The following is an 11,984-nucleotide window of genomic DNA, read 5'->3' as shown; positions in this document are numbered from 1 at the left end:
TTGCGTCTGTTGGTCAAGTAAGTAACCTTTTTTGAGTTTTTCGTCACAAACCAGTGCTCTGTGATTGACAGATTTCTTCCTGTATTAAAAGAATGCACTGGCCGAGTTGATAATTTGTCTGCGGAGTACTGCAGTGGTTAATTTACACTTTATACATTGCAATGTCTAGGATGAACTTATTGATATTGTGTTGTAAAGGAATTGGTCTTAAAGCAATATAATATGCACAGGTTCAACAGTGTATATGCGCACTTTCTGAGCTTGTGCGAGATGTTACCACACTAATTTTGTTGTATATAGTATAGACCATAAGTATAGCCCCAAGACTAACCTTTTCAAAAACCCAATAAGCAGCATCACTCAAATCAACAAAATTCAAGACCTTATCTTAAACGTTACACCTAATGGCATTGACTGCCTCGCACAACTTTGAGCATGCCATAGGATTGGTGATAAGTTCATTGTTAGCCTAACATCAAATTACAGGATGACAATTGCATTGAAAGTTCATGACTTTGGCCATAACAACTTAACAACCAATGAAATTGCTGGTAGCTTTCAAGAAAATGGTGGAGAAAACTTTCATTATTCACTTTACACTGATCAATCTGGTTAGCAAAAGATAAACATAACAAGTGTTGACATTAATGGACTTTTAGTGTGGATATGTTGTTCTATGCATGAAGTGCTCATGGAATTTGACCATAAATTCTCTCTTCACTGTGCAGACCTATCTGCGAATGACTTGGCGTTAATGGCCAAGTAGACGGAAAGGTTAGCGTAGTTCATGGTCATTATAACAATAGTCAAAAATATGTACAGGTTACTAAACAAAATTGAAGAAGATAATTGATATTGTTTTTGACATTTTCCTTGTAACTACAAAATTATTGTTCTTGCAAACTATTCTTTAAATTTTCCGTTACACATACTTAAAAAAAAAAGAAGCAGATCCTGCAGAAACATGGGACCTTTTTTGAGAGTCCATTTTAGTTGACTAGAACGTTGCCTTGCTGAAAAAAATCTTTTAGGTAACATCTTTGTTTTTCAGCTTTACAGATTTTTGGCAAGACGAACCAGTGCTGGCTTTAATAAAGTAGTTTTAAGACGCTTATTCATGAGTCGCATGCACAGACCACCAATTGCTTTATCAAGATTGGTAAGTAAACCTGGATACAATCATGTAAGAGATACTTATATTTTCCTGGCAATACCTGCTAATGCAGATCTTCAAATCAAATCTGGATATGAGTGTCTAGTTAATTCGGTTTTGTACTCTTCAGAATGTGCAATTCAGAGCTCACAGAAAAGTTATATCAAAATTTCTCTCATGGATGTTAATGCCAATATAAGCTTTCATCCATTCTTAATTGTCATGTATGATTACAGGTGAAATATGCTACTAAGCCAGGCCGTGAAGGAAGAATAGCTGTAGTTGTTGGTACAATAACTGATGATGTTAGATTAATGTCTTGTCCTAAATTAACAGTAAGTTTATTCTAGTATATCTTTATTTTGTAGATAGTAGATATAAGTTTTTCAATTGATATTTAGGCATATTCAATGCCAGTTTGAACATTGTGAACTTAATTTATGAACTTAATTTAAACTTAAATTCTAGTTTTTGTGATTACATGATACATCAAGAAATTATTATACAGCAACCAGATGGATGTCACAATAGGTGCTAAACCTGTTTTACTTTGTCCCTCCCTGATTCAAATCAGATAAATGACAGATTACAATAAATTCCTTATATTCAATAAACTCAAAACTCAATTATTTAATCCACTAGGTCTGTGCATTAAGAGTAACCGAAAGAGCCAGAGCTAGGATATTGAAAGCAGGTGGTGAAATTTTAACATTTGATCAACTTGCTCTCAGAGCACCAAAAGGACAGAATACAGTTTTAGTCCAAGGTAAGTTCAACTGGTAAAAAAAAAAAAGTCCTGTCTACAATAAGCTAAGAATTGAATTTTTTCTCTCATTTCACAAATATTCTAAAATTTCCAACTGCACCACTATAAAACTTAAACTTTCAAGAAAGTCCATGTGTAAATGACACACTTTTGGACTGAAAATACTCATCTTTTCCAGAGGTTAATCAAAGGCAAGAATTTCAATAGAATTTTGTAGCCTATATTTCAATTCATATGAAAAGGATTGGCAAAATTCTACAAACATTGTAGATAGTTTATCTCACTGTTCAGAGGTTTGTTGCTAACACCGTGTTGGCTGGTCTTTTCTATAGAACGTCATTAATGCAAAAAGCCAGTTCACAGATTTTGAATTAGTTTGCGAATTTGTCAAGCAGTTTAAAGATTCTAATCTAAATTCGAAGAAACTAAAACCAAATCGCGAATTAATACCAACTCTCAAATTTACGCCTTTTCGTGGAAGTTATGCCGACACCTTACACCAGGTAGCGTGCAATGTGTAAAGTTTATTGATCTATAAATAGAATATTGAAAAATTTTTGAACTTATTAATGGAATTGTTGATATTATTCTATTTATAGCTCTATGAACTTTGACACATTGCGCTCAACCTGGTGGAAGATGCCGCCATAACCCCCATGAAATGGCGTAAATTCTCGAGTTGGTATTAATTCGTGCCACAAGGTGTATGTTGCCGGCATAACCAGATTTTCCACGAAACGGCGAAAAATTTGCAAGTTGGTTTAATTCGTGCCACAAGGTGTTAGTTGCCGGCATAACCATATTTTCCACGAAACGGTGTTAATTTGCGAGTTGGTATTAATTCGCGCCATTTAAGTGGATGCATTTGGACATAAACCATTATCTTAAGATATTGGGTGCTTTTGAAATTTGGTACATTTTATTTTTTTGCAGATTTTCATGAAACTTGGCTAGCTTCTTATTTCATTTACCACATAGTGAAAAATATTAGCACATTTGATGTAGTCTATTATCTTATAGGCTTGTTTAGATAAGATATATGAAAAATAAGTTATTTCATTAAAAAGTCTTCATCTTAATTTTTATTTTCAGGTATCAGACAAGCCCGGGGTGCCAACAGACATTTTGGTCTTGCTCCTGGTGTACCTGGCAGTAACACAAAGCCTTTAGTGAGAGCTAAGGGAAGAAAATTCGAGAAAGCCCGTGGTAAACGAAACAGCCGCGGTTACAAAAAATAAATTCTGTAAAGAAAAAATAAAATATTCAAAAGGAAAACTGTTTTATTTTATCGAACTAAAGTTGAAAAATGTTGATAGCTGAGACTTTTTTCAGCCATGGTGGCAACGGTAGGTGATTTTGATGGTGAAACTGAAAGAAGGGGATGAAATCTGTTCAATAAGCAGGGTGCATTATCTAGAAACATTAATGAAGCTTGAGATTAATTACATAGTGAAGATTTTCTGGAGAAACTGAATGTCTGGAGAAATCATGGTGCTTGTCTTACACTTCGTATCTGTTCAATATATGATTTTTATTTATAACCTATTTTCCCCCAATAGTGTCATAACCGACCTCATAAGTTTCTGGGGGAGAACCTTCTCCAACTAGCCATGGCAGGCTTTGGCCTATTTGATTCCGAATCTTTATCCGGACAGTTCTAATCCAATTCTTCCGCAACAATTTGTAACCTCAGTTAAGGAGGTAAAGTCCAGGATGGAAACACAAATGGTAACTGAATAAAATTAGAAAATTTAAATTTTATTAAACTGCAAAAAAAATATTATTAATAATATATGCCTTTAGGAAATTCTGGAATGTTCAGCTGTGGGAAAAGAAAGGTTGAATATCTTAATTCAATGCTACAAAAGTATTGAACCCCAATCCTGTACTCTAATAAAAAAAAAAACAAAACAGATTTTATTTATCACATTACTGTTTAGAAAACCATATTTCCCTTACTATCTATACCCTGTTTCTATAGAAAGGGAATTGGGACAACCCATTTTGAGGTCTGCTTATTTGCACATCCTGCAAAATGCAAATCATACAAGTACGATCTATGTTCTTTACTGTCAATTTTAAGTAAGTAATCTACTTGAAAGGATGTTGTGCTGTTTCGATCACGTTGATTCATGATTAGATCTGCATAATTTGCATTGTTATTTAGGGATATAAGTTGCCAACAACATATATTTCTAATACCCTTGCTAGAAGCAACAGTCAGAACTTTTCTGCATCTTCATGATATACAGCTATACTGTCAGGCTGAGAATTGATATTCAAACATTCAATTGTTTATGTAGAGGATTTTTGATATATGGCTCTTTTCCAATTAGAAAATATGCAATATTCAGCCATTTTTCATTGACTGTTAATAATTGGTTATATCCTTTTGTTCTAAAATAGTTTGTGAAATCATTGGCTATCACATCAAATTGATTTTTGATCAGGTTAATGCCCCAAATAAGAGAGACAGTGTTCATTATTATCAAACTGAGCATCCAAACTTCTTGATATAAAACTCTCATCATAGAGTAATATGAATAACAATGTAAAGCGGCGATTATCACAAATATTGTCATACACACTAAACAAGTTAGAATAAACCACACAAAGTAAAACTGGTTATCTCGAGCAACACACCGATTTAAAAACAAACAATGATGGTCCATATCCTGATAACACTTATTGCATAGTTTACAATGTTTGGCATATTTTGGTCGCACAATCTGAAACAAGAAAAGAACATGATTATAAGCTTGAAACATATATCATAACTACTAAGCATTGATTATTCAGGTCAGGGGCGCTGATCCTTTATGCGAACAGGGGGGGACACATCTTTTTGGGTTACTGGTCGAAGGGGCAGGCCCGTAGCCAGTCAAGTCCTTTTGGGGGGTCAAACTTCCAATCAAAGGGGGAAGTTCAGGTAGTAGTAGAAACACAATTTCCAATTTCCTGGCGAATTTAAGTTTATTTGTATCGCCACTCAATTAAACAAACCTGAAATCAAATAACCTTAGAATTACATTTTCTTGTTTTTTTTTTTAAACATTTATTCTTCTAACATGAAAAATAACAAAATTGAATGAATTTATATAATACCTCGCAATCAGCACAAAAGTCTTGCATTTTCCGGACAGGTGAACACAAATCTTGAACAGTTACCTCTCTTTTTAAAACTTCATCATAATAACTAAGCTTCAAAATTCCTGAAATTTTTTAAATGAAACAGTAAGTTTAAAGGAAGTAAAAACTGTCATAAGTGTTAATCTTTGATGGCCATGTACATCACAATACTACCTCTTAGGATGACCACAAAATTGAAGATCTAAAACTTAGCAAAAATGAGGACATGTCTGGCGTCACAACCATACGAAAGAATCCCTAAAAATCAATACAACTATGTAGTAATCAAATTAACTAAGTAATTATTGAAAAACGCTTCTAAGTGTGTTCACTTTTTAAATGTACTTGATTTAATGGATATATAGTGTAGAATTTGATAATAAATATATCACCTGGATCTTGTGTCAAAACTTTCCAATATAAGTAGAGCAACAACATAGTAAGAATTGGTGTTAAACATAACATAAATGGTTTTTCACTGATATCTGATGTTTTTGTTAGGGAAAGCAAAATATAGATTATAAAACATACACATAAATGATAACTTGTTAGCAAAACTCAGTATCAATACGCTTATTGGAGTTGAACAAGGTTCTTAACTTCTTTCATGACAAAATATACAAAAAAAAATTTAAAAAGATACATTGCATTAATTTATAGTATAAACAGACCATAGTATGAAATTGTCCTGCACCAAATATACCAATGTAGATTGGATTCGGCCATCTGTAAGAAATATTTACTTATTTCATGTTTGCCATATCAAAAGTCGTATTTTCAAAACATTGCAATTGAACATAATAAGTATTTCTTATATTCCAAATATAGCATAATTATATAGCAACAATTTATATTTATACATTAAATTCATAAAATAGAATTCTAGTGGTTAGTAAATGAAACATATTTAAATTGAATTACACCCACATGTAGAATGGTTGTGTTTTATTCTCACACTATCTATCAAAGAAGGTTATCAAGCTCCACTAGCTGTAAGAATGGAGAATTGGTGGTTGCATTCCATTAAAAACTGCGAACAGTTTTAGTCTCTCAAACATTACAAACCTGCTGACATGTCGCATTCTGTGTAACTGTTTTTTCTGTGTAATCAAAATAACAGCTAATCCAAGAAGAATTGTAACAGCATGTAACTTTTCATTAACATAATGTGACAGAACCACTGCAGCACCATATATAATAGTTGGCATTAATAATAACCAATACCAATATAATATAGGCCCAGTGGGTTTAATATGACCACCCTGTTTACTGTAATACTGATATACTGGAGTTATTTCTCGATGTCTGGAAAAAAATGTATCTTTAATCAGTCCTTATTGCTCTTATCTTGTCTTTAAGGTACCATAGTGCACTATATAACTAACGAAGCTGAGAGCATGAACTATTAATTTATTCATATGATATTAATTCTTCTATCGGGCTAACCAAGATAGGCAGTATTTAGCAACAACCTTCAGAAATATAAGTTATAACATAATACATTTTCTTTTACTTACCCCATTTTATCTCTTTGTTCAGCAAGATCTTTAGGTGTATACCCTGCATTATTTAGAACTTTTAAAGATGAAGTTCCTAATTCTGTGAATATTACCCAACACAGATGACTATGACCCTCTCGAGATAATATATGTAGTGGAGTATCACCATCCATATTGACTACAGTTAAATCACACCTCTACAAAAATATAAATGTAATCGTTACAGTCATGTCAATCTTGATTAAATGATAAAGGTTAAACTTGCCCATAAAAAATAAGAAAAAACTAGATCCACAGGCTTTGCGTGGTTCTGAAGCAGTGCGTAACAGTTTTGATTTTACGTTTAAAACTGTATCGCAAAGTATCGTCACAGTAACATAATTTCCTATCATAATTAACTGGATACAGGTCGTTTAAACTCAAACCATGTTCAACAGATCGCCGAAACTCGTGTCTTCTCCAGATTGCCCAAACGCAAAGCATATTCGACAGATCGCTTCAACTGACATTATATAAATATTCCTTAACCTACTGTTTTGAACAACAGTTGAAAGTAGCAAACTCCGACAAATAAACTTTATCGTTTCAACCACAACATGCTTACAAAAGAGACTCCGGCCATAAAATCGGAAGTAAACATCGTACAATAAACATTAATATACCATTGGATAGATCTCGTTGAGATAACCAAAAGTCAAGGTCATGACATACGACCCTTCAAAGTTTTCATATTTTTCAACCAGAAATAAATAAAAAACAAAATCAAAATTTAAAAATCGGTTCTCGAATATTATGTAGCAATCGATAGTAGATACCACAGATTTTAAATTTATACAAATTGGATTACCTCCTGAGACCCCATTTCGATTTAAAGAAAAACATGCAGTTACTATAGAAGAAAATACAAAATTTTCAAATATTAAAAAGCACAATTTTGATTTCACTGCAAAAACTCACATCTTTCTTTATCAGGTACTTTAAAGCCTCTACATGTCCATATAAACAAACAATATGTATAGGTGACTGTCTTTTGTTATCAACCACTTTAAAACTGTGATTACAAACTGTGTTTAAATAGTGTAATGTAGACCTGAAAATTAGAATTGTTACCTTAATTCTATCATAAAATTTTTTATTACTTGAGTCTTGTTTCTGAAGTCATGATTACACAGGTTAATTTTAAAAAAAACTGAACACTATACTCAAAAAAATTCTGAAATAACTTACACTATTCCAGATTCAGCAGCATGCAACATGGCACCACGACCCTGGCTATCAATTTTACTAACATCACCACCAAACTCTATCATGAGATTCAAGACTTGAGTATTTCCTCGTTTACATGAGAATAACGTTGGTGTTTCCTGATTGGCATTAGGAGCATTTGGATCAGCCCCAGCTCGTAATAATAATAAGATAATGTTGTAATCTCCACCAAGACATGCTCGGTGTAATGCTGTCATCCCATGCCATGCTGAAAGAGAGAGATAATAGTGTAGATTTTATACAGTGGTGTAACCTATATTCGTGCATATAAGGAGTCAACATCAAATTTCGTCAAATTTAAAAAACGGGAATGTTTCTTCCAATAAGCTTACTCTGTGAAATAATTAAAATTGGTCTGTTTCAATTTTCTTTTTGAATCCCCCACCTTGGCCCATATTTCATGAGTAACCAATATGGTAATGGCTACAAAATGGGTCACCTATTTTCGTGTGCAATGTAATCTATAAAATAAGACGAGAAAAACACGTATGGATACCCAGTGGTATAAATATCATTTCTAAGTATTTATATTTAATGTCAATCAATTATAACTTATGATAATTCCTTCAAAGAACAGTGATTTTTTTAAAAAAATAGTGACTGACAAAATAAGATAAATTTAGAGAAATTGATAAATGATATGGAGTCCGCTAGTTTAACTTTGTTCACTGGAATATATTTCAGCAGACGACACTTGGTATTTCAATTACAGCTTGGGATTATAAAGAAATTTGGCCAATAAATAATCGTTACATTTGGTAATAACTTAAATCTGCCATTTTGTCTATGTTAGAAATAGATAATAAATATGACATTGCTTTGAATTGAAACGATAGGAAAAATTCTGCAGGTTGATGTAAAGATAACCAATGTTTATCAAAACATGCAAAAACAGATATCACCAGAGGTTTCCCATCTAAATAATTTATCATTTTTTAGAGATACACAAAATTAGGGTCGCATTAACAAGAATAGGCTTATAGGCCTAGTTCTATCTGCTTTTTTTTCGGTGATCAAAATGACATCCTATGTCAATGAGACCAGAAGAAATAAGTTTGATGTGATATTTATCGACCATTTCAGCCATGTATCATTTAATCAGTGAGAAAAACTTATGCAATAGAAATAATCTAAAAATTGATTTAAAAAGAAGATTATTGACTGACCTTGAAGTTTTATAATAGATGGATTTTGTTTCAGGATCTGTTGCACACCAGGAGACGACGCTGTACCGATTGCCTGAAGTAAGACATTAAAATCTGCTGATGCAGAGGTGTCAGTCATATCTATATCTCTAATATCACAAAATATGATTCAAGAGAAAATTTTATTTATGGTAATTAATCCCCAAAAAAAAGTTTTTTTTTTTCTCAAAATAATTTTCATTTTGTCAGCCATGACAGTTTACACCGGAAGTTATGGTCAAAGAGAACTGTCGAAGGTTTTGATTGGTGAATAATTTTTCTCAACCAATAATATGAAAGCTTGTTGAAAGGCCTTTGACTGGAAATACGAATGTTTACAGGCTTATTACATTCTGATCCTCTATTTTCGTTGCTTTAAGATTGGTAAGCGTGTCAAAATTTCACTCTATTGTTACTCTATGAGTCTCAAACTTGAGTGCAAAACATAAAAAAACACAAATCACAAGGACCTGATTAGTGATAGAAATAAAATTGAAATGCAGAACAGCGCATTGGAATAGGGCCGAGATACCATCACACTCACTTGGTTTATTTTCCTCGCAAAAATTGTAATTTGACTGTTTTGCAGCCAGCGTGGACACAGACATATATTACAAGTAAAGGTAGCTGCAATATATTCTATCGGAAATGCACATTAATTACCATATCTATAGGACCAAGGGCAAAGTAGCCATCAAAGTAATTTTATTTAGCCTTTTCATTTTTAGGTCTACTAAGCTGTAAGTTAAAATTGTCTGTTCTATTTGAAGATGAAATAACACTGATGGATAAAGTTGTAAGATAGAAGGCATAGGCCTATTATCCTTTTATGTTTACTAAATTTGAAAAAAAAAACAATAGATTTTCATTATGATGGTGAAAAGTGAAGAGTTTAGAACATGCCAAGATGAAGAAGAGAAAAAAGAGAAAAATAAAAAGATCAGGAAAAGGACCAAGGCTTTGTTAAAGAATGTCAAAGATCAGGTACAATTAAAGCCTTTGGTTTTTTTTGGTTTTTTTTTTGAATAGCCACAGTTTTCTTTATATTTTCTTTCAGGTATTTGCAACTATTTTAAGATGCTAATTTGGTTTGTGATTTTACTGGGCATTAGGCCTATATGAATAAAAAGCTAGCCACCTAGTCTGTTCTACAATACAATTCAAATAGGCCTATGACAAAATCAATTCATTGACCAAAGCATTAAATTAAAAGTGTATGTTCCATGGCAATAAACCAGCAAATTTCCAATACCAAGGTTATATTCTGTATTTCATCTTTATTTTTTAGTTCTTAGAGAAAATGAAACATAAGCGTATCTGTATTTCAAAGCATAAATCATGTTTTGCTAGTGAGTGATATATATAATTTATCTTTACAGATGGAGTTCTATTTCAGTGATTCAAATTTACAGAAAGACAGATTTATTAAACATGAGATGGATAAGAATACTGATACATGTAAGTTATAAACTAATTTTTGGGATCTGTATGTTTTTGTTTGTCGCTAGGTTGCAGAAAATTCTTCTTTATATCCCATTCTGTATGATTTTGACCATATAACATGCGACACTGCTAACCAGTACAAAACATTATTAAAAATAGTCAGATAATGAATTTGTATCCCAGAACCTAGTTTGAAAAGCTTCTAATACATAGATCTGTATTTTGATCAGATCTTTGATTTATCTGTGAGTTACCTGCATATTTTGTCAAACCTTTTTGCTTGACTTGAATATCTATATGTTTGTATTACAGATGTACCTATTGATATGTTTTTAAAGTTCAATAAAATGAAAACAATGACTGAAGACCTATCAATTATTATTAAAGCTGTAGATAAATCCAAGAAGTTAGAGGTGAGTTACATTATACATATAATGTTAGACACAATTACCATCCTGTCTTCAACTGATTGTAAAGATATTTTACACAGTATTATAAATAAGTCTGGTGCATCAAAAATTAAATTTTGATATCTTACCATGTGATATTTAAACTTAAAGTAAAAACATCTGAAAATGATTTATTGGTCAATGTGCAGTGGCAGAGTCAGGTTTACGTCTGAGGGAGGGGGGCGAAATATCTGAGATTTCCCAAATTCTAACCTAATTATGAGATTATTGCCTGAAATACTTACTTTCGGGGCTGCAAGGGGGGGCGGCTGATCCCTCAGCCCTCTCCGCCACTGTCAATGTGGTAGATTGAAATTTATTTTATTTTTAAGCTAAATGAAGATAAGACACAAGTTAAAAGGATTCACCCATTTATCCAAAGAGATGTACATGAAATAGACTCTAGAACAGTTTATGTAGTAAGATTTTATATTTAGATTCAGACAGTTAAAGTGGAGGTAAAACAAAAATGTTACACATGTACTTGTACATGTACAAGTTTGGAACCTTGGGATTACCCTTACTTCAGAATTTGTGAATTTAAATAATTGTGTGTTCATATAAGTGAACCAATATGATCTCTAAATGTTCAAAATAGTAGTTGTTTTATTGGATCCACTTTCAATTTTGAAGGAATGTTTACCTAGAAATGTCAACCATGACTGGATGAAGACTGTATTTTCTGAATGTGGAAAGATAAATTATGTTAGTTTACCTATTTATAAGTCAACAGGAGATCCTAAGGGCTTTGGTTTTGTTGAGTTTGATTCTGTACATTCTGCTTCTAAAGCATGTGAGGTATGTTTGTTTTATTATTTATATATTATGTCATTGACAAAACTAATAGTTTGAAACATTGGAGATTCAATAAACAAAACAAAAAACTTTGAAAAAGACAAAAAGTCAATAGATGACATAAGAGAAGACGAAATGCTTTGTAAAAACTGAATGCAATGTTAATTTCTGTTTTAGTTATTAAATAATCCACCAATGGAGTTAGGAACAAGAGCTGGTAAATTTCCTAAATCTAATAAACAACTTGAACAATTAAAGAAACATGGTGTTGATGAACAAGAAGGTTGGTGTAAATTCTAA

General features: G+C 32.3%; 3 protein-coding genes across 3 annotated transcripts in view; 2 read left to right on the top strand and 1 right to left on the bottom strand.

The window, feature by feature from the left end:
- The window catches only part of LOTGIDRAFT_205248 (hypothetical protein), a 3,428-nt gene extending 234 nt beyond the window's left edge, over positions 1-3,194 (top strand). The window contains exons 2-6 of the mRNA XM_009051457.1: positions 1-17; positions 1,052-1,183; positions 1,390-1,488; positions 1,796-1,919; positions 3,012-3,194. Coding sequence (XP_009049705.1) covers positions 1-17; positions 1,052-1,183; positions 1,390-1,488; positions 1,796-1,919; positions 3,012-3,157 — 518 coding nt within the window. The 3' untranslated portion in view covers positions 3,158-3,194. The remainder of the gene's footprint in view (positions 18-1,051; positions 1,184-1,389; positions 1,489-1,795; positions 1,920-3,011) is intronic.
- A 1,004-nt stretch (positions 3,195-4,198) lies between these two features.
- LOTGIDRAFT_141812 (hypothetical protein) lies at positions 4,199-8,034 on the bottom strand (the record flags this gene model as incomplete). The annotated part of the gene is made up of 8 exons (XM_009051456.1): positions 4,199-4,648; positions 5,025-5,091; positions 5,528-5,605; positions 5,670-5,774; positions 6,114-6,353; positions 6,566-6,744; positions 7,505-7,637; positions 7,775-8,034. Coding segments are annotated over 8 exons (1,512 nt in total), but the record flags the coding sequence as incomplete, so codon positions are not given.
- A 1,836-nt stretch (positions 8,035-9,870) lies between these two features.
- LOTGIDRAFT_141846 (hypothetical protein) lies at positions 9,871-11,984 on the top strand (the record flags this gene model as incomplete). Its single annotated transcript, XM_009051455.1, has 6 exons — positions 9,871-9,981; positions 10,377-10,455; positions 10,753-10,853; positions 11,222-11,308; positions 11,523-11,687; positions 11,862-11,984. The coding sequence occupies 6 exons, from the start codon at positions 9,871-9,873 to the stop codon at positions 11,982-11,984; spliced, it is 666 nt and encodes a 221-aa protein (XP_009049703.1).

This window comes from Lottia gigantea (genome assembly GCF_000327385.1).
Source record: "Lottia gigantea unplaced genomic scaffold LOTGIsca_168, whole genome shotgun sequence".
Taxonomy (NCBI): Eukaryota; Metazoa; Mollusca; class Gastropoda; family Lottiidae; genus Lottia; species Lottia gigantea.
The sequence above is the reverse complement of the archived record's forward strand: the minus strand, read 5'-3'. Positions and strand labels throughout refer to the sequence as shown.